The sequence below is a fragment of the Hyla sarda genome, chromosome 3 (genome assembly GCF_029499605.1).
Source record: "Hyla sarda isolate aHylSar1 chromosome 3, aHylSar1.hap1, whole genome shotgun sequence".
Classification (NCBI taxonomy): domain Eukaryota; kingdom Metazoa; phylum Chordata; class Amphibia; order Anura; family Hylidae; genus Hyla; species Hyla sarda.
The window spans coordinates 72,980,271-73,006,768 of NC_079191.1; the positions used below are offsets into that span (position 1 = coordinate 72,980,271).

At 44.5% G+C, this 26,498-nt stretch overlaps 1 protein-coding gene across 3 annotated transcripts in view; it reads right to left on the reverse strand.

Moving 5' to 3' along the window:
• The window catches only part of ATAD2B (ATPase family AAA domain containing 2B), a 173,961-nt gene that overhangs the window by 8,919 nt on the left and 138,544 nt on the right, over positions 1–26,498 (reverse strand). For all 3 annotated transcript variants that reach the window (XM_056564326.1, XM_056564325.1, XM_056564327.1), the window contains exons 25-26: positions 18,341–18,958; positions 4,057–4,151 (exon numbers count right to left, since the gene is read on the reverse strand). In XM_056564326.1, the coding sequence (XP_056420301.1) occupies positions 4,057–4,151; positions 18,341–18,958 (713 nt within the window). The remainder of the gene's footprint in view (positions 1–4,056; positions 4,152–18,340; positions 18,959–26,498) is intronic.

Here is a 26,498-nt window from a genome sequence, read left to right on the forward strand (position 1 = left end):
AGATTGATGGGGAGGCGAGCCTCCTGAGAGGACCAGCGACACTGGACCATTAGATCCCAAAACACACCTCCCCAACCCAGGAGACTCGCATCGGTTGTAAACCTGCCAGTGGAGGGGAAGTAACGGGAAAAGGAGGGGAGAGAGGAGCCACCACAGAAGAGACCGACGAATGGAGGGGGGCAGGAGAATCTGGCAATCCAGATTGGACGGCGATTTGCCACACCGGGCAAGGATGGCCAGCTGGAGAGGGAGACTCGGGACTGAGCTAAAGGAACTGCCTCCATGGCCGCCACCATCCGGCCCAGCACCTCCATGCAAAAACTAATCGAAACAGGAAAGGGGCGCCGAAGATGACAGACACCCTCCGATAAGGAGCGCCACTTGTCCAGCTGAGTGGGAGAAAGGTTGGATTTCTCCCAGTTGATCACCCAGCTGAAGGCGGACAGGGTCTGAACTGTAAGATGAAGGCTCTCCAAATTTTGGGACCTGGACAGAGCCTTGATCAAAAGATCATCCAGGTAAGGGAGGTCAGAGATCCCCCGAGGCAGAAGGATGGCAATCACCGCCACCATCACCTTGGTGAAAACCCTTGGAGTTGAGGCCAAGCCAAAATGAAGAGCCACGAACTGGAAATGACCCGCAGGGACGGTAAAGCAGAGAAACCACTGATGGGCCAGAAAAATTGGGATGTGCAGATAGGCGTTCCGGATATCCACGGAGGAAAGAAACTCCCCCTGACGCCACTACTGAGCGGAGGGACTCCATGCATAAATGGTGCAGAAGCAGGTAGAGGTTGAGCAGTTTGAGGTCCAGAATGGGGCAGGCAGAGCACCCTTTCTTGGGAATGACAAAAAGATTGGAGTAGAACCCCGACAAATGCTCCCCGGGAGGAACTGGAACAGTCAGTCCCTGAGCGAGGAGGGTACGTAAAGCGACCTGAAAAGCAGCCGCCAAAGAAGGGGAACAAGGGGGGGGTGGGAGTTGTTGGATGCGATCCCGGGGAAAAGAAGCAAACTTTATCTGGAAACTGTATCGGAGACGACATCCCGAACCCACGAATCCTGAACCTGCACTAGCCAAATGTCCCAGAAAAGAGACAGATGCCCTCCCACCCGAGTAGAGGACATGGGGGGGGCTTAAAGGGGTTGTGACTGGCGTGACGTCACGAGAGGCCGGACGTGACGTCACGAGGGGGCGGCCGCGAACACGGAAGCCCGCACACAGCGTTCGGAGTAATGAACTTCCGGACGCTGCGAGGGGAGCTCCGAAAGGCAGGGCAGCGCACAACCCCTTTAAGGTTCCCAGACTTGGCCGCGAAACCGCAGAACAGTTTTCTAACTTCCAGGAAGGACATGCATTGAAGGAGGGCGCTTGCTTAGAAGGCTGACCCGATGCAAAGGACCAAAAGGAAGACTACTTCCGACGGGGATCGGCGAGGTTTATTCTGTGGCAGCAGAGAGATTTTACCTCCAGTGGCTTCGGATATGATCTAGTCAAGGCACTTCCCAAAAAGCAGAGTAACTCCGGGAGGGATTTCTTCAAAGCGGGATCCGCATCCCATGCCTTCAGCCACATGGAGCGACGAAATCACCACAAAGTTACCAGAAGCAAAAACCGTACGGTGGGGGTGGGGGGGCACACCACTGCTGCCGAACAGAGGTAGTCTTCAGCCTGACACAGTTGATGTGCAAGGTCTGCTAGGTCCTCCAAAAGGGCCCCTTAACATACCTCGGCAAAGTTGGGAAGCCCAAACAGAAAATGCCTTGGACACCCAGGCGGAACCAAAGGTGGGGAGCAGGCACAAACCTGCCGCTTCAAAGGCAAACTTTGCTAGGTTCTCAGTCTTCTTGTCCGCCGGGTCCTTAAAGGACGCTGTGTCTGGCAAGCGGTGTTGACCACTTGGAGACCAGGTCCTGAGAGAAGGGAAACTGAGCTTGCTTCTTCTTGATTCCCTGAAAACGCTTGTCCGGATGCTTCCAAGCCGCATCCTGCAAGGCATCAAATTCAGCATGAGAGCTGAAGGCTTTGTGGGAGGGGGGATTTGGGAAGGACAAGAGCGGCGAAAAGAAACTTCCGGATCAGGATCCGAAGTGATCGGATGAAAAGTGTCCCTGATGGCTGACACCAGGCTTTCCACCATATCAGACACTGCAGAATGAGCCTCTTCCGAGGTGGAATCTGACACCTCATCTGCTACTTCCCCGGGAGAATGGGCTCATGCGGAGGTAGTCTTGGACCAAGGTGTAGTGAAAATGTGGATCAGAGACCTGCGATGGTCACCGGGGAGCGGCCCCTAGACTGGAGGCACTGCCAGCAAGCTGGAGAAGATGAGCGTGATCTACGGGAAGAGGGCCCATCCGGAGCACGCAACTCTGGAGAAGAGACACAAGAAAGCACTTTAGGGAGCTTGTGAGAGCGCTGGAAGTGGGGGTCAGGAGAGACTGAGCAGGACTCCCTGGAGAGTGTGTGCAGGGAAGACCACTCCAAGGCATAAACCACGGATCTGGAGACCATAGCTAGGTCGGAGATCGACTGGGACAGGGAAGAGACCCACTCAGGCGGTGGGGCGGAAACCGTGCGTTCCAGTGGAGCGTCCTGAGAGGAAGGCACAGGAGGAATGGTGCACAAGGAAGAGCAGGCGGAACATGTGGATTCAGTCGAACCACAGGGTATTTTGGTCTTGCAGTCCACACACAAGTAATAAGTGACCAGGGCCGCGGCTGCCTGCCTGGGGTAAGGTTCAGGTCTGGGGTGGCACATAGGTGCTAGTAAGAAATAGACAGCCAAGAAAATGGAGCACTCTCACCTAGGTCCTGTGTTCCTTTGTCCAGTGGCTGATACTGAAGAAGCAGGCTGCAGCTGTACTGTGTCCTGTGGCCGGAGCTAAGGAAGAAGGCAGCAGCAGAGGAGAACTTGCACAATGAGGTAGAGAATAAGAGGGAGGTGCCAGCTGCACTGGTCAGGTGACTCGGGGACCTAGACGGCACCCCATTGGAGGGAGAGAAGGCCCCCAGAAGATGACCCTTCAGAAGCACGCACACCGTGCTGATAGAACAATCCGTGACCCCTAGGTGCACGCGCAAAAACTTAGTGGCAGGCGGGGAGAAGGAGGGCGGGGAGTGGGCAGAGTTAATTTCCGAAAAAGGACGCAGCCGCAGTTGATCCCCTTCCCACCGCGTGCGAACAGCGGCGAAAGTGTAAGTAATCAGGACCGACGGCGTGGCCGCAGCCCAGAAGGTAGGGACAGTGGTCAGCGCACTGGAACACTTATGTGGAGGACCGGGCTGACTGTAACACTGACGCCCAACATGAGATGCGCCAGAAAAGTAATAGGGGCTAGAGCTACCCCAGTAACCCTGACTATCCCGAAGGCTGAGAGTCCCAGAGGCCACAGTCATGTCCCAGAACATAATAAGAGATAGGGAAACCCACGGGAAAAAGGTAAAGGAAGAAGGAAAGAAGGGGAAGGGGGGAACCAAAACACAAGAAATAAAAAGGAGAAAAAATCAAACAGGCCCTAGCTAAAAAAATAAAAAAGAAGACCAGGTCTGGAGAACTCCAGACCTGTGTCTTCCTCCTACTAACACAAAGCGAAAACCCATTAGCTCAGGGTCAGTAGGAGGGGTATATCCTGTAAGGAGGGCCTAACTTTCTTTTTGTTGCCTAGTGAAAGATATACCCAAGGTCTCTGTGTCCCCCAATGGAGCTGACCAAGAAAACACCTTTTTCCCCAGAGTAATTCATCAACATTGGTGTTCCACAGGTAATTTCCATATATATATATATACACACACACATGTACACACATCCTTACCTTTCTACAGATTTCATCAAGTAATCCTCACAATAAACACTGAATACATTAGCATGACACGATTGCAACTCGTATTAAAACCACTGGGTGACCACATATAGCATCAACAACTTTAACAGAGAACCATGAAATCACTTTGCTTCTTCTACATTTAATGGTGTATAATGTACGTATTTTGCATTGTCCATGATAGCTAAACACATACAGAAAAGGCAACGCAACAGGACAAGCTGGGGACTTACCTCAAGTCTCTTGTGATCAACAAGAAGGGGTGGTTCTGGGTCCACCATTTCTTCCAAGTGCTGAACTTTGAGTGGTATTGTGCCCTCTGCTTCACCTGTATGAGGACAATGGAGAGTCTTTATGTGTCTTAATAGTGATATGGATAGGAAAAGCAAAAATATTCCTGCCCGCACAATAACTTTAAGGTCAGATATCTGACACCCAAAAACATCCACATACACACACGTGATGAATACTATTGGCTTGTCCTGAAAGCAGCCTCCATGTTATTGTTGGCAGACTTAGAAGTAATATTTTACACAGCAGATAAATCCTGGTCCTGCTCCCCATGTGAGAGATTCCTGAACTCTTGTCTATATAACCACCTGCACCCTTCTGGCTCTTCCTACACAGCAGCATGTGTTGGTACTTCCTATATGACAGCAATAATTATCAAGCCGCCGAGAACCGGCCCGTGATATTTGATATTTTGAGAAGATGTTTGACTAAGGATCCAGAAGCGGTCGTGGTTTTGATTAAGCAGCTGCTCAACATTTAGAAAACCAGCCGGATTCCTCGGGTGTAACCTTTCCATGCGGCACCGAGCTTCCTCAGTCTTTCAGGATGTTTGAGCAGCTATTTCCAAAGAGACCAGCTTCTAAAGCTTTCCTGAAATGGGGGCATCCTTAAAGCCGAGCTTCAAGCGGTTACTAAACAGACGCTTTGTGCTCGGGAGAGGTTTACTGGCTGAAGCCCAACATTTCTCACCACATCACACACTAGCAAACTATTATAGCCAACAACCATGTATGGGAGATATGGAGACAAAAATGTATTTATTGCAGGGAAGATTACATGGGGACCAAGACGACGTGAAGAGATTATTATTATTTAAGGCATCAAGTAAACATCCATTTCTTCCGACTTTTTGGAGGACTTGCAGGATGAGTTCGCTTTACCGCGTTCATCATTTTATCGATACCTGCAACTCAGTCATGTGTACGAAACTCAGAATCGGCTGCGGCTGATTAGGTACAAACTAACAGGGTCCTTGAATCTGTAGTTAAAAAGTGGGAATCTGCAGGAGTTATTTCTTGGCTGTACGGTGAGCTCGAGTTTTTACCATGAACGTTTCCCCTTAACAGTCCGAACAAAGTGGGAGAGAGACCTTGGTGTGCTGAGTGAAGAGGAATGGTCTACTGCTTTGTCGCTTACCCTGTCATTGTCCCTGTCAGAGTCTAATAGACTGTCGCAGCTGTTCTTTTTGCATAGGGTGTATAAGACCCCACTGTTCTTACATAGTATTGGTGTGCGGTCTGACTCTGCCTGTCCTAGGTGTGGTGAGTTGGAGGCTCACCTGCTTCACATGGTGTGGGCGTGTCTCGTCTTAAATACATATTGGGCTGATGTGCTACATCTTATCAGGGCTGTTTATGGGGTTACACTGCATAGAGAACCTAAGGTGTGCTTACTTGGCCTTATTGGTTGTGATGAGGAACCCTCCTTGAGAGAAGTGGGGATCTTTCGTGTGCTGTATCAAGCCAGGAAACTGATCGCGCAGTTCTGGATCAGACCATCTCCTCCGGGAGTAGCTGATCTTATTAAAAGATTACGGCAGATAGTACGCTTGGAGAAAGGGATATATATTAAACGTAACGTTGAAAGGAAATTTGATGGTGTTTGGGGACCCTGGGTACACCATTTTGAGCCCCCGACGACTGACTCATAAATGATTGTGAGTCCTTGGGCTGTACTTGCCATGGTATGCTTGGCTTGAATTCTGGGGATTTCTTTATGCGGCATCCCTCCTTTCTCACTCACTATCTCTATCCTTTTCCGGTGGCTTTGTTGGAATGCCTGTATTTACCGCTTGCTGAGGTTATGTGTGCAAGGTGTGAGGGAGCGATTTCATCGGGATATGGGTATATTTGAACCTCTAATTCACTAGTAGTATGTATTATTGATGCTGCAGTGGGGAGAGGCGGACGGTTTGTTTGTAAGCTGGGTGGGGTGGGTGGAGGGGGGGGGGGTTTACTGTTGGTGTACTGTTTTTGTTTTAAAAATGTTTAAAATCTTAATAAAAATATCTGATTTAAAAAAAAAACATCCATTTGTTCAAGTAAATTTTTTGGAAGCAGGGAAAATTAGCGTGAAAGTAATGTACACGAATGGGTCATGGCATCTCCCAATCTGGAGTCTTGTGGGGCGTTTCTGGTATGCAATGGTTAGCACCTACAGCAAGTGCTGCCTAAGGGTATTCTCACACTATGGCATTAGTGAGGAAATTCTTCTTGGAACTCGCACCATTCTGCTCCATGATAAATGGAGCAGAAATAATGTGGAATCAGTGCTTATTCCCAAAGCAATTTGCCATGGAAATAAGTGCCAAATTAAAGGGTAAGTGAGACCATAACACGTTCTTTCTTTGTATCGGCAGGTCGCTGAAATTCCGCAGTGTGAATGCGTGAGCAGAAGACACATTCACGCCAATATTTAGGTTTATGCAGTGGAATTCCTGAACGTAATTCCGTGCACTGAAATTTCGTAGTGTGAACATAACCTATGATAGAAAGGCTTTAGAACACAGAAAGGAATTTATCAACTGGCTTGCACAGTGTGTTTTAATTTTGTGCATTGAATTGTGCCTGAATAATCATCTCATTTTGTGCTATTTTTATATGCGCAGGCTTTGTCATTTATCTTGTTGTGCGCTTCTCGGAGGTGTGGTTAACAGATAAACTGAATTTAACGCTTGCTCAAAAATTATTTTTGCACAAAGGTACTCCAGTGATCAGCTGGGTAGGAATGTATGCGCTCTTTTTACCTTTCTTGCACTATCCATTGACAAGCTGTCAAATGTGCAAATTTGTGAAGTGACGTGTGCAACATACATTTTACACAGCAACTGGGAAAACCACATACTTGCGCAAAAATCTGCGCTATTGATAAAATACCCCCACACAGGGTACTGCAGCTAGCTGTGTATGGGGCAGGCAGGTCAGGGTGTCCATACTGCCCCCTGTCCATCCCTTAAAGAGTACCTGCCATCAAACCATATTTTCCAAACTAACTCAGATTATATCTCCTTACTACAACTAACACCCCTCCTGCCCTTGTATTTTTTTCGAGCTTTAAAAAGATCTGTATCATACCTTTCCCCTTGTTCACATTGTGTGAGCTCCTGGCAGGAGAAAGGGGAAGTTCCCCAGCAGACGCAACGTCACTGGAGCCTGAGACACTGAGTTTGGTCTCCTGCCAGCCCAGGAAAAGACCAAACACACTGTTTGACTTGCGGCAGGGAACAAAACAGAGCCACCTAGTGGATGTTTTTTCAAATCACATTAAACACATATAAAGATTGAGAATTTTAACAGCAAGTAAATAGTTAAATGTCTTATTGTTACATAAGGAGCAATATATAAAAAGTTTTGCTTGGTGAAAGGTACTTTTTAAAGTTCATACAATGGAGTGTGTGCATTACTTATCTGAGGAAGAGAGGACACCAAGGTTCACTATGGGAAGACGACAAGCTAGAGGAGGCAGTGTGATAGTCTGAACGTGGATCCTACTTTGACACGTAGCATTTACCTAAACATTGTACAGACCGCGTACACCCTTCATGGCAGCGCTATTACATAACGGTGGTCAACTCTTCCAGCAGGATAAGGCTGGGTTCACATAATATATTACTCAGTATTTTTAGCCAGAACCAGAAGTGAAACAGATACAAAGAAGAAACTATATTGGAAATATTTGCACCTTTTTCTGTGTTTTGGCTATAACTACTGACCAAATATTACGTGTGTGAACACAGCCTTATGCTGCAGCCACATTACAAAAATCATTAAAGGAATGATTTTGGGGAAAATGACAAAGTTCAAGGCATTGACCTAGCCTCCAAATTCTCCAGATCTCAATTCAATGAAGAATCCACGAGATTCACGGAGGCCGCACTTCAGAAAAGGAAGGATCCGCTGCTAACGCCAGATACTAGAGAACAGCTCTAGGGACAAGTGGGACCTACATTGTATGCCTATCTATTGATATGTATTGTAAACATATACACAACCTGGGTGCAGAAACTTGACTCTATAGATTAGCTTTAAATTATAAGGCAAGCTATACGCTACGGTTATGCAAACTATTGTCCAGATGTTTCAAAACTACAAGTCAGAGCATGCTGGGAGTTGTAGTTTTGCAACATCTGGGAGGCCACTGCCTTAGAACTTAAGCGAAGATATTCTTGTTGCTCGGAATTCCCATTTAATCCTAAAATCCTATTTTTTTACATCATATTTCTGCTTCACAAACCATTTTCTCCAGTATTTATTTTTTCCCTTTTTCATCTGCCTGATTTCATTGTAGGACAAAAGCAACAAGGCTGGTATATAAAATATGTGAACATGAAAGGAGAATCTCCATGAAGCTGAAGAAGAGCAATCGCTGAAAAACACACGCTAAGGATAAAAGCATAAAAAGTTGTGTGTGTTTTTATTGTTCCTATACTACATTAGATAAGGCAATAAACACAGCTCACCAGTTGTGCCATTTTTAAGTTAGTAAAGTGGTATCTGACAGACTGGTTACTAGGTAAACAATGCCTAACAACCAGTCTTTTCAAAGGAGTGGTTAGAGCTGGGCGGTATGACCAAAAATGTATATCACGGTACTTTCTAAATTATGGCGGCTTCACGGTATAGTGTCAGGTGGTCGGGGGTCCTCACCATGGTACCCGGGGGTCTCTGTCAGGCCACCCAGTAACTCTCCTCCATGTCTCTGCAGTTCTGCTAAACTTTCCCGCGCCCGCCCAGAAGTCACGTGCCCGCCGGGAGTTGTTGTCTCCTCCCAGCTCCTTAAATTCAGTTAAGTGCGGCTCGGACTACACTTCCCAGAGACGCTGTGCGGCCGGACTATTCTCTACGCCATCACGCATTGGAGTTGGTTGCTATGGAAACGGTATTGCGGTATGTGAAAAATTCATATCGTAATACAAAAACACACCGGTATTCGGTATGAACCGGTATACCGCCCATCTCTAGGAGTTGGTATGCCCCTAGAAGACAGAGTCCAGAGTTAGATCTTCACATACCCGCCACTTAAATGTGGGCAGATTCTTGCTTTTTCTTCTTTTTCTCAAATATTTGTGTTTGCCTATGGCTCTCGGTTTGGAAAGTTTTGGTTCATGCCATGGTATCTCCTGTAATATCACCTTGACCATGGAGCTTATTGTTGGAATAGTTTTCTTGATTCTACATCTTGAAATGGTTTGATAAAAATTTTTTAACTATAAATGAGGGCACAGCTATTCATCCTGAAATATTGTTCTTTCCCCCCCCCATTAGGCCATTAGAGTATATACACCATAGGATTTTTCCCATCATCTCATTTTCAGCTTTACTGGGTAGACAGGGATAGAGTCTACTGGGTCATCTCATTATGAGGAGATTGAATGACTGCACTCAAACTTTTAAAATACAAGGGGCCTAGATAACGTAACATTACACAAATGCATATACAAACACTAGGGGGAACCAGCTGCCCATAGCAACCATATATATATATATATATATATATATATATATATATATATATATTTTTTTTTTTTTTTTTTTTAATTAAAGAAACAAAGCCTCTGCAAAATTAAAGAAGCAATCCGATTGGATAGTATGTGCAACTGGTCAACATTTCCTTTGCACATGTTTTGATACATCTCCCCATATGTCTATATATCGTTTCACTACCATTCTGTATACTGTACGCTGGCTTCCTGGAGAGTATTACCATCATTACATTGTTAAAGGAAAATAAAAAATAAATTATATGTAATAATAATAAAAAATAATACTAAAAAAAAAAAAACACTTCACGGAAAAAAGCACAACACATCAAGGGTCAATTACACAATATCATATTAAAGGGGTACTCCCGTGGAAAACTTTTTATTTATTTATTTATTTTTTAAATCAACTGGTGCCAGAAAGTTAAACAGATTTGTAAATTACTTCTATGAACATTTTTTATTGTTCCAATTCTTATTAGCTGCTGAATACTACAGAGGAAATTGTTTTCTTTTTGGAACACAGAGCTCTCTGCTGACATCATGACCACAGTGCTCTCTGCTGACATCTCTGTCCATTTTAAGAACTGTCCAGAGTAGGAGAAAATCCCCATAGAAAACAATTTTGTATATAGAAGTAATTTACAAATCTAAAGAAAGAAAAGAAAAGAGGGGTGGCACCTAACGGTATATAGAGAGCAAAAAATATGTATGAAAATATCAAAGAGTGTTCATAAATAGTCAATGTTCCTAATACACATGATAGTGGCAGTCCATTGTTAAAACTTGCTCCATGCGTTACGGTGGTGCCAGGACACAGGTAAGTAGTTCACACAATGTATGTAAAAAAGGAAAAAGTCTGGCAACTCACCGTTCATACGCTGACTGCTGCGAGGCTCAAATCATATTCATGAGGCGGAGATCGGTGTGGGAAGCTCAGGAGGTGATTAACCGGTTGATTTCGTGCAAAAGCACTTCTGAGCTTCCCACACCGATCTCCGCCTCATGAATATGATTTGAGCCTCGCAGCAGTCAGCGTATGAACGGTGCCGTAATTTACAAATCTGTTTAACTTTCTGTTTTAATCTTCCATATGGGGCCCAAGTAGTCAGCAGCAAGGGGGCGTGCCCGACTACCGCATGAGGCGGCAGCTAACACGCCCCCTATATACATCTCTATGGGAGAGCCAGAGCGCTGCATTCGACAGCCTCCATCATAAAAAATTTATTGAAGGGGCGTGTCGGCTGCCGCGTCATGCGGTGGTCGAAATGCGCTATTTCCGAAAAGAGCCGAGGGCCCCGTACGGTTGATTGTGGGGGGGCCCCAGTGGTCGGACCCCCCAGCGATCTGAAACCTATCCCCTATTCTAAGGATGGGGGATAAGTTTTCTTATCCCGGAGTACTCCTTTAAGCAATACCAGCAGTATCAATGGGAACTAAATGAATGACACAATGGAATGCCCATTGAGAATAATGGAAACGTAACATTTAAACTACAGACAACGATAGGACAAAATCAAAAACATTTTGCCACAACGGGTGATAGACTGCCTTTAAGTGATCAAAATAATTAAAAAACATATATGTTACATGGGATTCCAAATGTAATGTGCGAGTATACATTTTATTAGTTCAAAAAACACTAAAAACATTGCAATATAAAAAATAGGATGAACACAGTATCTGAAAAAGATGGCTCTTGTGGTAACCCCAGGCAGTGATAACAATACAGTATCTTAATGAAACATACCGTATATACTCGAGTATAAGCCGAGTTTTTCAGCACGATTTTTCGTGCTGAAAACACCCCCCTCGGCTTATACTCGAGTGAACTCCCCCACCCGCAGTGGTCTTCAACCTGCGGACTTCCAGAGGTTTCAAAACTACATCTCCCAGCAAGCCCGGGCAGCCATCGGCTGTCCGGGCTTGCTGGGAGTTGTAGTTTTGAAACCTCCGGAGGTCCGCAGGTTGAAGACCACTGCGGCCTTCAACATCATCCAGCCCCCTCTCACCCCCTTTAGTTCTGAATACTCACCTCCGCTCGGCGCTGGTCCGGTCCTGCAGGGCTGTCCGGAGAGGAGGTGGTCCGGTGGCATGGTGGTTCCGGGCTGCTATCTTCACCGGGGAGGCCTCTTCTAAGCGCTTCGGGCCCGGCCTCAGAATAGTCACGTTGCCGTGACAACGACGCAGAGGTGCGTTCATTGCCAACGTACTTCTGCGTCATTGTCAAGGCAACGCCTCTATTCCGGGCCGGAAGCGCGGAGAAGAGGCGCCCCCGGTGAAGATAGCAGCCCGGACCACCTCCTCACCGGACCACCTCCTCTCCGGACAGCCCTGCAGGACCGGACCAGCGCCGAGCGGAGGTGAGTACTCAGAACTAAAGGGGGGTGAGAGGGGGCTGGATGATGTTGAAGGCCGCAGTGGTCTTCAACCTGCGGACCTCCGGAGGTTTCAAAACTACAACTCCCAGCAAGCCCGGACAGCCGATGGCTGCCCGGGCTTGCTGGGAGTTGTAGTTTTGAAACCTCTGGAGGTCCGCAGGTTGAAGACCACTGAGGGCGAATGATGAGAAGAGGATGATGAAGGGGGGGGGGGGTGTGGGGATGATGAAGGGGGGTGGGGATGATGGAGGGGGGGGGTGTGGGATGATTACAAGGGGATGATGAAGGGGGGATGTGTGGGATGATAAGGGGATGATGAAGGGGGGATGTGTGGGATGATTACAAGGGGATGATGAAGGGGGGATGTGCGGGATGATAAGGGGATGATGAAGGGGGGATGTGTGGGATGATGACAAGGGGATGATGAAGGGGGGATGTGTGGGATGATAAGGGGATGATGAAGGGGGGGGATGTGTGGGATGATAAGGGGATGATGAAGGGGGGATGTGTGGGATGATAAGGGGATGATGAAGGGGGGATGTGTGGGATGATTACAAGGGGATGATGAAGGGGGGATGTGCGGGATGATAAGGGGATGATGAAGGGGGGATGTGTGGGATGATAAGGGGATGATGAAGGGGGGATGTGTGGGATGATAAGGGGATGATGAAGGGGGGATGTGTGGGATGATAAGGGGATGATGAAGGGGGGATGTGTGGGATGATTACAAGGGGATGATGAAGGGGGGATGTGCGGGATGATAAGGGGATGATGAAGGGGGGATGTGTGGGATGATGACAAGGGGATGATGATGAGGATGTTAATGACGGGTCTGGATGATGACAGGGGGGGATGAGGTATTTCCCACCCTAGGCTTATACTCGAGTCAATAACTTTTCCTGGGATTTTGGGTTGAAATTAGGGGTCTCGGCTTATACTCGGGTCGGCTTATACTCGAGTATATACGGTACATAGGGGCTGGCGTTCCTGTGGCTCCCTGGCAGATCACCACCTTGTTGGTATACATTGCACTTTATAGCTGCATAGTTAAATGTTTGCACTTGCACTTTTTATCTATAGAGCTTGCTCTTTGCTGCTTTATGCTGGTGTACCCTCTATACAAGTATGTCTTATGTACTCCATTGCTTTAGGCATTTATTTTTCTGATCACTGTATTATCAAAGCCCAGGATTACCACTAAAATGCCCTTTTTCAGTTGCTGTGTTCATCCTATTTATTGTAATATTTTAAATTACATTCACATTACATTATAAGACCCCTGTAACATGTTTTGTAGGTTTGTTTACGTTACTATGGGCAACATAGTAATTTGGTATGGGATATATTGTGTGTGATGCACATACACAGCCTATATTTTTGGGCTTTATGACTATTTGGGAAATACTGTAGGTAGTGCCTTCAAATGACAGTAATGCTCTAACCCATAGACATCTTTCAGCCCAGTTAGGAGGTTTTCCAGGTAATAAAAAAAAAAAAAAAAAAAATTGCATATGGTTTAACATAATACTATTAATTATTATTACTATTATTATATTACTATAATAAAAATAAAAAAATAAAGAAAAAAATAAAAAAATAAACCAACTACCAGCATAAACCCCACCATTTCTGCCCTCCCCAGTGGACTGGGCATTGATGATGTGCCCTGGGGTTCTAGTACGCTATCTAGGCCCAAACAAACTACTGGCCTCAGTGGTATACGGATTTTGACCACTGAGGCACACGATAGGCTGCAGCAGTGATGGGGCTACATGGGCACTTCATCATTGCATTCAAGTAAACAAGACAAGGAGGACTGGAGCGGCACAATGCCAAGTGTAATTTAACCCAATACTAAGTGGTGGAGCACTTCTAAATAACAAACCCTTTTATCTCCCATGTATTACACCTGGAAAAGCACATACCCCATTCTGCATGGTCTATGAAGATGACAAAGAAAGTGTCCGTCTCCAATATTACAGTCTCTAAAAATACAGTAAAACTAGCTGAGTACCCGGCATTGCCCGGTTTTTCCTTCCTAATCCTTGTTTGGGAGAAAAATGAACAAAAGGAGGAAGCTTTTGACTACATATCCCGTCCTCATATATTGTTGTCATATCCCAACCCCATATCCCGACCTCCTATCCAGTCATCATATCTCGACCTCATATTCCATCCTCCTATCCCGACCAGTAATATGTGTACCAGGTATTGAAATATTTCCAGCCGTATGGAAGTTATGTGAGAACATATATTTCCCATAGACTTGTATGGGACTTTAAACATAAACCCCGCCCCTGGCAAATGGAGGTGAGTAAGGGTTAAATCACCTATCCTATGTTTATTGTTGACATATAAGTAACATGTGACCAAGATTCATGTTAATATCTTTAGCCGCTTGGACGTGATGCTGGAACATAAACATAAACACACACATCCATACAGCTTCTAGCTTCAAAAATGACGGACTTCCATACAAATTTTCCACCCCCTTAAGGGTTGAGTTTCGAAAAATCCTTTCTTATTCCTCGTCTACATCTTAAAAACAACACCTGTAAAAAAATTCAGCTTTCTAGGCTTTCTATATATAGATAGTAAAACATTATGAAACAGGTTATTTTCCCTTTTGATACTTCTTAACCACTTAAGGACCAAGCCCATTTTGACCTTAAGGACCAGGCCAATTTTATTTTTGCGTTTTTGTTCTTAAATCCATAAACTCTTATATTTCCATCTACAGACCCATATAAGGGCTTGTTTTTTGCGTGACCAATTGTACTTTATAATGAAACCTCTCATTTTACCAAAAAAGTACGGTGAACTCAAAGAATAATTTTTTAGGGAGAAAATTTAAATGAAAACCACAATTTTGCACATTTTGGAGGGGTTCCTTTTACACTGTAAACCTTACGGTAAAAATTACTCGTGTGCTTTATTCTGTGGGTCAATACAATTAAAATGATACCCATGGCTAGATACTTTTATATTTTTGCACCGCTTAAAAAAAATCTTAAACTTTTTATACAAAAGCAGTAATATAAAATTGCCCTATTTTGACCACCTATAACCTATATATTGCGGTAGGAGGGCTCCTTTTTTGCGCCGTCATCTGTACTTTAAATTTGCATATATAAAACTTTAAGATCACTTTTTATTATAATTTTTTTTTAAATAAAATGTGACAAAAAAAAAGCAGCATTTTTTTATGCTTACGTTGTTCACTGTACAGGATCATTAACATTATATTTTGATAGTTTGGACATTTACATACGCGGCGATACCAAATATGTTAATAAAAAAATGTTTATTGGGGAGGGGATTTTTCAAATTTTTTTACTTTTTATTTCTACATTTTTCAAATTTTTATTTAATTTAATTTTTTTTTTACACTTTTTATGTCCCCATAGGGGACTATCTATAGCAATCATTTGATTGCTAATACTGTTCAGTGCTATGTATAGGACACAGCATTGATCAGTATTATCGGTGATCTTCTGCTCTGGTCTGCTCGATCTCAGACCAGAGCAGGAGACGGCCGGAGGCAGGTGAGGGGACCTCCGGCCGCCATTGCAGATGATCGGATCCCCGTGGCAGTACTGCAGGCGATCCGATCATCTATTTTAAGATGCGCATTGCCGCGATCTGTATTGATCACGGCATCTGAGGGGATAATGGCTGACATCTACGCGATTGCGGATGTCGGCCATTACTGGCGGGTCCCCGGCTGCTGATAGCAGCCAGGACCTGCAGAGTATGACGCGAGCACTGCTCAGATGTTCGCGGTCATACACATGACGTAAATGTACGTATTGGTGCGCTAAGTACCGCCGCACCAGGACATACATTTATGTCCGTGGTCGTTAAGGGGTTTTTGAATTTTAGTTTTTTCCTCCTCGCCTTCTAAAAACCATAACTTTTTAAAAATATTTTTATCCAGAGACATGTATAAGGGCTTGTTTTTTGTGCAACCAGTTGTCCTTTGTAATGACAACACTCATTTTACCATAAAATGTATGGCGCAACCAAAAAAATACTATTTGTGTGGGGTCATTTATAAGAAAACTGCTATTTTGCTAATTTTTGAAGGTTTTGTTTCCTACTGTACAATTAACAGTAAAAATTACATGTTTTCTTTATTCTGTACAATTAAAATGATATCCATTATTACATACTTTTCTATTGTTGTACCGCTTTAAAAAAAATCTCAAACTTTTTAATCAAATTAGTACATTTAACCCCTTAAGGAAGGGGTTAAATGACACCTTATCTTTATTCTGTAGGTCCATACGATTAAAATGATACCCTACTTATATAGGTTGGATATTGTCGTACTTCGGAAAAAAATCATAACTACATGCAGGAAAATTTATATGTTAAAAATTCAATTTAATTAACGATATATTTTTATAGTTCGGACATTTTGTCACGTGGTGATACCACGTTTTTTTTTATTTACACTTTTTTATGGTAAAAGGGGGGTGATTCAAACTTTTATTAGGGAAGGGGTTAAATGACGTTTGTTAACTTTTTTTTTTTTGCACCAGGACGTATATTTACGTCCTGCATCGTTAAGGGTTAAAGGGGTATTCCAGCTTTATACATATTATCCCCTATAACACTGCACACACTAATATCCTATGCTGATCCCTGCAAAGCCATAGCTTTGCACGGATCAGTCAGCTAGGGGCTTGATTGCTTAAGCCTGTAGCTCATGCTTGGAGCAATCAATAGACGATCGGACACCGCGGAGGCAGGTAAGGAGACCTCTGCCTACGTCCCAGCTGATCGGGACATTGTGATTTTATCGCGAAGTCCCGATCAGCCCGACTGAGCTGCCGGGAAGCGTTTACTTTCGTTTTCAGACGCAGCAGTCAACTTTGATCGCCGCCTCTGAAGGGTTAACAGTGCGCGGCACAAAGATCGATGCCGCGCGCTGTTAGCCCAGGGTCCCGACTATAATTAGCAGCCGGGACCGACCCGGTGTGATGCGGGGTCACGGTGTGACCCCGTTTTTAACACCGGCACAGGGCGTACAGGTACGACCTACGTCCGTAAGAGGTTAAAACTTCGCTATTTTGACAACCTATAAATTTTTCATTTTTCGGTGTAAGAGGCGGTATGAGGGCTCATTTTTTTTCCGCCGTGATCTGTACTTTTTATTGGTACCACATTTGGGTATATAAAACTTTTAGTAAAATGTTTTAAATAAATGTTTTGGGGAATATAATGTGACAAAAAAAAGCATCATTTTTGGATTTTTTAAAAAGATTTTTATTTTTACATTTACGCTGTTCACCGTACAGGATCATTAACATTATATTTTGATAGTTCGGACATTTACGCACGGGGCGATACCAAATATGTTTATTAATTACTTATTTATTTTTACACTTTTTGGGGGGTGAAATGGGAAAAAAGGGACAATTTACATTTTTATAGGGGGAAGGAATTTCACATTTTTTTCCTTTTATTTTTTCCTTTATTTATTTTTTAAACTTTTTATATCCCCATAGGGGACTATTTATTGCAATCACTTGATTGCAGATACTGAACAGTGCTATGCATAGGGCAAAGCACTGATCAGTATTATCGGCTATCGTCTGCTCGATCTCAGACCAGAGAAGAAGACCCGAGGAAGGAGGCGGAGGCAGGTAAGGGGACCTCCGTCTGCTGTTTTGGATGATCAGATCTGTATTGATCACAGCATCTAAGGGGTTATTGGCACACATCAGTGCGATCGCTTATGTCCACCATTACCGGCGGGTCCCTGGCTGCTGATAGCAGCCGGGACCTGCCGAGCATGGGGGGTGCTCCCGGTCATGTACAGGATGTAAATGTATGTCCTGGTGCGTTAAGCACCAACATCGTTAAGGGGTTAAAGTAGTATTTCAGCTTTATACTTCTTATCCCCTAGTCAAAGGATAGGGGCTAAGATGTATGATCGCAGGGGTCCCCCGCGATCTCTGTGCAGCCCCCGGCATTGTGTGCGGGGCACTGCCTCGGAGACGGGGACATGACATCACAGCCATGCCCCTAGTGATGCCCCCTCCATTCATGTCTATGGGAGGGGGCGTGACAGACATCACGCCCCCCTCCCATAGACCTGAATGGAGGGAGCGTGGCGTGACTAGGGGGCGTGGCTGAGTAGTCACATCGCCGTCTCTGATGCAGCACCTGGCACAAAATGCCGGGGGCTGCACAGAGATCGCGGAGGTCCCAGCAGCAGGGACCCCTGCGATCATACATCTTAACCCCTATCCTTTGGATAGGGGATAAGATGTATAAAGCCTGAATACCCCTTTAATTATAAAACTAAATAAAATGAAATACATATAACTAAATTTAAGGAGTTCTGAAAGCACTTACCTTCTTGCACATCATTAGACTCTCTCTCACATTGGCTATTTTGATCCGCTTCTGGGGTTTGCTGTGGTGCTGAATCCCTACTTGCACTTACTGTACTAAAGCAGTTTACTAGTTCATCATGGTGGGCTCCTGACTCAGAGTCCTTGTCTGTGGTTTCAAGGTTATCAGATTTCACATTTCCATTATGAATACCTGACACAGGTGTGCTTTCTATACTGTCCATTGACGCACAACCATTTACATAGTCTGAAGCAAGTGGAGGATCCTTGCAAGAGGCTGTTCTCTCTGTCAATGCTACATTGTTATTAACCAACATGGATTCATTGGAGCTGTCCTCCTCTGTGGACACAAAACTGATGCCCTTTCCAAGGGTCCCATTCTGGTGGTCCACTTCTCCATCCATGATATCACATGAGGATTCATCGTTGGTCATGGAGGGATCTCCAGTCTCATCTCCGTTCTCCTCAAGGCAATCTCCATTCTCCAAGGGATCCTCGTTGTCTTCGTCATCACGGAACTTGGAGTCTTCATCGTCTTTCTTTAAGTAAGTAGATTTCTTTTTCCTAATTATTCCTCTGCCCCACTGCGAGCCCCGGCGGTACCTCTTTCGGATTTGAACTGTTATTAAAAATAAAAATAAACATGGTAAATTCTCATATATACCTTTTGGTAACAAAAAGCACAAAAACAAAAGCCTTAACAGAAAAAAGGTTGTAAGAAACAACAGCAGATGAGGCGCCTCCATCTCCCCACAGCTGGGACAGGAGGCTGGCCCAGTCCACTTCACGTTTTGACAGGGAATCTGAGCTCCAGGCAGACAGACTTACTTAATAAATCCCAGGGATAAAGCAAATGTCGGAAATTAGCTGCAGGCCTTTCTTTATGTGAAAAAAATGTAAACAAAAAAAAAAAAAAAAAAACATCTTACCTGACAGTCGACAGTGCAAACCACAAGACTTACAATAGAAGGCAGAAGGCAACTTCCAAAAATTACTGTGTTTTCTACAAAAAGCTGGGACATTTTATTTCAATGTATTTCAACAAGTATATGTATGGAGATTGTTGTCTAGAGTGAAGTTTACTTAAAAGGGTTAATGGGAATGTCCACATTTTTCTATAGTTTCACTTGTATTGGTGACAGTGTTAGGAGTCTCAGCACTGGGAATTTTACCGATGGAAGCAGCCAACAGCTGGAAGATGTTCAAGCTAAGCTGTCAAGTTCTTTTACAGGGATACTTCGGTAAAAAGTAGGAGCAAATCCCCATAGCAAACCTCTCCTACTCTGGAGAGTTCCTGACACAGACAGAGGTGTCAGCGGAGAGCACTGTGGTAAGACCGATAAGAACAACTCTACTTCCTGTGGAGCATACAGCAGCTGATAAGTACTGGAAGGATTAAGATTTTTTTTAATAGACGTACCGTATATACTCGAGTATAAGCCGACCCGAGTATAAGCCGAGACCCCTAATTTCAACCCAAAATCCCAGGAAAAGTTATTGACTCGAGTATAAGCCTAGGGTGGGAAATACCTCATCCCCCCCTGTCATCATCCAGACCCGTCATTAACATCCTCATCATCCCCTTGTCATCATCCCACACATCCCCCCTTCATCATCCCCTTGTCATCATCCCACACATCCCCTTATCATCCCACACATCCCCCCTTCATCATCCCCTTGTCATCATCCCACACATCCCCCCTTCATCATCCCCTTGTCATCATCCCACACATCCCCTTATCCCACACATCCCCCCTTCATCATCCCCTTGTCATCATCCCACACATCCCCTTATCCCACACATCCCCCCTTCATCATCCCCTTGTCATCATCCCACACATCCCCCCTTCATCATCCCCTTGTCATCATCCCACACATCCCCTTGTCATCATCCCACACATCCCCCCTTCATCATCCCCTTGTCATCATCCCACACATCCCCTTATCCCACACATCCCCCCTTCATCATCCCCTTGTCATCATCCCACACATCCCCTTATCATCCCACACATCCCCCCTTCATCATCCCCTTGTCATCATCCCACACATCCCCTTATCATCCCACACATCCCCCCTTCATCATCCCCTTGTCATCATCCCACACATCCCCCCTTCATCATCCCCTTGTCATCATCCCACACATCCCCCCTTCATCATCCCCTTGTAATCATCCCACACCCCCCCCCCCCCTTCATCATCCCCACCCCCCTTCATCATCCCCACACCCCCCCCCCCTTCATCATCCTCTTCTCATCATTCGCCCAAAGTGGTCTTCAACCTGCGGACCTCCAGAGGTTTCAAAACTACAACTCCCAGCAAGCCCGGGCAGCCATCGGCTGTCCGGGCTTGCTGGGAGTTGTAGTTTTGAAACCTCCGGAGGTCCGCAGGTTGAAGACCACTGCGGCCTTCAACATGCGGACCTCCAGAGGTTTCAAAACTACAACTCCCAGCAAGCCCGGGCAGCCATCGGCTGTCCGGGCTTGCTGGGAGTTGTAGTTTTGAAACCTCCGGAGGTCCGCAGGTTGAAGACCACTGCGGCCTTCAACATGCGGACCTCCAGAGGTTTCAAAACTACAACTCCCAGCAAGCCCGGGCAGCCATCGGCTGTCCGGGCTTGCTGGGAGTTGTAGTTTTGAAACCTCCGGAGGTCCGCAGGTTGAAGACCACTGCGGCCTTCAACATGCGGACCTCCAGAGGTTTCAAAACTACAACTCCCAGCAAGCCCGGGCAGCCATCGGCTGTCCGGGCTTGCTGGGAGTTGTAGTTTTGAAACCTCCGGAGGTCCGCAGGTTGAAGACCACTGCGGCCTTCAACATCATCCAGCCCCCTCTCACCCCCTTTAGTTCTGAGTACTCACCTCCGCTCGGCGCTGGTCCGGTCCTGCAGGGCTGTCCGGTAAGGAGGTGGTCCGGTGAGGAGGTGGTCCGGGCTGCTATCTTCACCGGGGGCGCCTCTTCTCCGCGCTTCCGGCCCGGAATAGAGCCGTTGCCTTAACAACGACGCATCTGCGTCGTTGTCAAGGCAACGTGACTATTCTGAGGCCGGGCCCGAAGCGCTTAGAAGAGGCCTCCCCGGTGAAGATAGCAGCCCGGACCACCTCCTCACCGGACCACCTCCTTACCGGACAGCCCTGCAGGACCGGACCAGCGCCGAGCGGAGGTGAGTACTCAGAACTAAAGGGGGTGAGAGGGGGCTGGATGATGTTGAAGGCCGCAGTGGTCTTCAACCTGCGGACCTCCGGAGGTTTCAAAACTACAACTCCCAGCAAGCCCGGACAGCCGATGGCTGCCCTGGCTTGCTGGGAGTTGTAGTTTTGAAACCTCTGGAAGTCCGCAGGTTGAAGACCACTGCGGGTGGGGGAGTTCACTCGAGTATAAGCCGAGGGGGGTGTTTTCAGCACGAAAAATCGTGCTGAAAAACTCGGCTTATACTCGAGTATATACGGTAATTTAAAAATCTGTCTCCAGTTGATTTTAATTATTTTTTTTCCACTGGAGTACCCCTTTAAGGATTTGAAAGCATCACTGTCACTTAGGAAAACCTTTGTCATGCTGTCCAGAAGTTTAAATTGCACGAAGTCCCAGTCCTGAGACCTACTGCGATCATGAGTTACAATGGGGCGTAGTTTGTAGCAGTGCACCTCACCACCCGACTGTCACTTAAACCCAACTCATTCCCATAGACTTTACTAGAGTGAATGAGTTGGATCTGGGGGCCAGCCGGGGAGTCAAAAGCTCTGTTGTGCACTTCAGAGGGTTATAACTTGCAATTGCAATGGGTCTCAGGACCCGTGACACGACAAATGCTTTCCAAAATTACCGTAACCCTTTAGACAGCAATGTCTTCGGCGTGGATTCTGCCTTAAAAACTAAAAAGCTTATTCTTTTTGAGGCAGAAATTCAACATCTGCCGCTGAAATTCCGTAGTGTGCACTGTGCAGCAGAATCCCATTGCCTGCTAAGCCGGAATTTCAGAGTAAGTGAAATTTCAGACAATAATTCTGTAGTGTGAACCTAGCTTTTAATGTAGCTCTTCTGAGCAAGCGTTGTGACCCCTTAAAAACAACATGTAGATCTGGAAATCTCTATATCATGAGATAAAGGGCTCCCTGCAAACCTTTACACTGAAACACACCAACCAAAATTCGTTAAAGTATACCTAAAGTAAAAAAATGACCATGTTCTTGAATCCTTGTGTACATTAATTGTACTGTATAGTTTTCCTGCAAGCATTTACTTCCTTCTAATTCATAGAAAGCCATCGTCAAGATGTAGCCAGTCTTGGTCACCACTCCTGCTAGCAGACACTACACACTTACCACTACACCCCACACCCTGCAAAGAGGGAGACAAAGTCTTCTTCAGTGCTGATGCTGCTGTGATCACCAGACTTTAATAACCAGTTAGTTCTCCCTAAAGACAGCTAGTTATTCCCCTTTGGGCAAGATACTGCACTTATTTTAGTTCCCTCATTCTATCCATTTAAGAGGATATCATGGGCAGCAATAATGAACATCTCCTTCAATAATGAAATTCATGAATTGTGCAGCCCCCAAGCAAAAGGACTAAACAGTACAGAACTCTCTTATTCTAGACTAGAACCTTAAATTTACAAACTAAGGTGAATATCCTAGGTTTTAAGTGGATCCCTCAAGGCACGCTTTTAGGCTAGGTTCATAATGCGGAATCTCCGGGCAGAAAATTTCCTGAATCTGTCGACGCTAAGACCGCACGGACACTGCAGTCTCCGATATACTGCAATGTGTTCCGCAAGTATTTCCACCTGAAGAATGAGCAACGCCAATCTTCAAGCGGATTTTTCGTTCACAAATTCCGAAGTGTGAATTTGTGAACGGAAACCCATACACTACACTATACATTTTAGTAAGGGGAATTTCTGCCTGCAATTTTAAAGCAGAATTGCAGGCAGAAATTCCATAGTGTGAACCTAGTCTTATAGTTACAAATTACAGAGAGAATAACTAGTGTTATGGTGCGGTGGGATGAAAAATCTAAACTTTATGCAGAGAAGAGATTTTCTTTTTTTTTTTTATCTTACCAGAGGCATGTTAGGAACATCTGCACTGCAAGCTTGCAACAATTTAAAGTAAAATACATATTGAGGGACTCTCAGCCCCATCCACATGCATTCAGAAATATGTATGAACATTTTCAGACCTGAAGCTTGTTAACTCTCGAGCAGAATAGCTGCAGATTTTCATTGTGGATTACTACTGCAAAATCTGTCAAAATAGCCACATTCAACAAAGGCAATTCCCATATTTGTTTATTCTCCAACAGAAAATATTTTATTAGTTTAAGGATTTATTATTAAGAAATAAAATCTAAAAAAAAAAAAAAGAAAAAAAAAAAAAAAGAAAAGAAAAAGAAAAAGAAAGTAGACAAAGAAGGAAGAAAAAGAAGGAAGAAAAAGAAGGAAGAAAAAGAAGGAAGAAAAAGAAGGAAGAAAAAGAAGGAAGAAAAAGGAGGAAGAAAAAGGAGGAAGAAAAAGAAGGAAGAAAAAGGAGGAAGAAAAAGGAGGAAGAAAAAGGAGGAAGAAAAAGGAGGAAGAAAAAGGAGGAAGAAAAAGGAGGAAGAAAAAGGAGGAAGAAAAAAGAAAAAGGAGGAAGAAAAAGAAGAAAGAAAAAGAAGAAAGAAAAAGAAGAAAGAAAAAGAAGAAAGAAAAAGAAGGAAGAAAAAGAAGGAAGAAAAAGAAGGAAGAAAAAGAAGGAAGAAAAAGAAGAAAGAAAAAGAAGAAAGAAAAAGAAGAAAGAAAAAGAAGAAAGAAGAAAAAAAAGAAGAGAAGAAGAAAAAAAAAAAAAAGAAAAAAGAAAAGGAAGAAAAAAAGGAAGGAAATATGAAAAAGGAGAAGGATGAGAAGGTGAAGAAGACTGTAGAAAAAAATAAGTTACAATCTGTAGTAATCTGGATCCCATCATAAAACTAAAGAATCCTGTAATCCTGCTGCACGAGAAGAGAAACCTCTGAATTTGACTGCTGTCAGTTGGGTTGTTTTCACTGCTATAGGGTGCGATTATATTAGTGTTACACCAAATATTTTTTCGCAGAGTAACTAAAAAGGACAGTCATCTCTCTATATTAACCTGTCATTTACAGTTTCATGTTCATTGTACTCTTTTTTTTAATACATACAACACAAATGATTAAAAAAGATTAAATAATAAGATAAATACATAATAATAATGTATCTATATCTAGCCCAGTGTTTTCCAACCAGGGTGCCTCCAGCTGTTGCAAAACTACAACTCCCAGCATGCACGGACAGCCAGGGGCTGTCCGGGCATGCTGGGAGTTGTAGTTTTGCAAAAGCTGGAGGCACCCTTGGTTGGGAAACACTGATCTAGCCTCTCAGCAACTTTATTGCAAGATGTTTTTTGTTGTAAAAAAAAAAAACTTTATTTACTAAAAACAAAACACTTACCGGATGCCTAATACATTTCATTATGCTCCAGTACCGTAACATTCTCAATACATTACAGGGCGGTAATAACACAGGGGCAGTAAACAGCATTATTACGTGTCAGGGAAAGATATCATTCTCCTGTGGTTTGTTTAGAATGGTTACAAAAGCTATATCGATCCTCCAAAAATACAGCTGAAGCCACTATCCTAACACCTCGGCCCCGAGTGATCCGCTCGTATCACGTTGACAGGACCATGTCCATTAGCTTCCTTGCAGTACCGAGGCTCCTCTAACAAGCTGTACTGCGCTTGGTTAGCGGGTTAATGCACAATGCTGGGCGTGTGAGCCACGTACGGTGCAGTCATCATTAGAACATAGTAGTAACACTTTTTAGTGAATACAGAGAGTAAACAATTTATCAAGAGATATAATCTCCAGGAAGATATCTCTTCTATAATTACTTCTTTGCCTGTATCCCGGTACATTGTTCATTCAATGAGCCACAGGTGATTAAAAAGAAAAAGTACACAGACAAAGAAATAAATATGCAGGCGTTCTGGACAGGAGTGTATGATGTATCGAGGGCGCCACCTGCTGTACATAAGGGGGAAGCGCAACCTTGCTGTGAAGTGAAGGCTGGGTCCCCACTTACCAACCAGACTTGGGCCCCTTAAAGGGGTATTTCAGGATTTTATGGTTCTTTGAATATAGGACGAGGGCAGCAAAGTTAGTCTACTTACTTCATTGTTGCCCAACAAGTGTGCCTCCAGCTGTTGCAAAACTACAACTACCAGCATGCCTGATCAGCCTTCGGCTTTTTTTTTTCTTTTTTTTTTTTAAATCAACTAGTGCCAGAAAGTTAAACAGATTTGTAAATTACTTCTATTAAAAAATCTTAATCCTTCCAGTACTTATTCGCTGCTGAATACTACAGAGGAAATTATTTTCTTTTTGGAACACAGAGCTCTCTGCTGACATCATGAACACAGTGCTCTCTGCTGACACCTCTGTCCATTTTAAGAGCTGTCCAGAGTAGGAGAAAATCCCCACAGAAAGCATATGCTTCTCTGGACAGTTCCTAAAATGGACAGAGATGTTAGCAGAGAGCACTGTGGTCATGATGTCAGCAGAGAGCTCTGTGTTCCAAAAAGAAAATAATTTCCTCTGTAGTATTCTGCAGCTAATAAGTACTGGAAGGATTAAGATTTTTTTTATAGAAGTAATTTACAAATCTATTTAACTTTCTGGCACCAGTTGATTTAAAAAAATAAAATAAAAAAAATTCCACCGGACTACCCCTTTAAGTCTTCAAGTTGCTGTGTGTGACCCTCACCTCTGTTTTCACAATAAAGGTAGATCCACATGGGCAAATCTGAGGTAGAACAGTGAGTGATAGTGTAATGGGTGACATTAAGTAGCATGGAAGCTATCCCTGGTCCTATGTCAGATCTTCTGCAGCTCAAACAAATCGATAAAAAAAGTAGTTACTGCTAGCTACAATAGGATTGTGATAGAATAAAGGAGGGATGGCAGTGTGCTGTGTATGGGGCTGTGACCACACTGTCCCATGTCCACCACTGATAACTCTTACAATGGGCAGGTGAGCATCAGACCTGGATCATGGGCAAAAGCAGACGGCAGCCTGGTGTGATGAATGACGTTCTCTCTTACTTCATGTTAATGGCTAAGTGCATGTGCAACATTTACTTAAGGAAGAGATGGCACCAAGTAGCAGT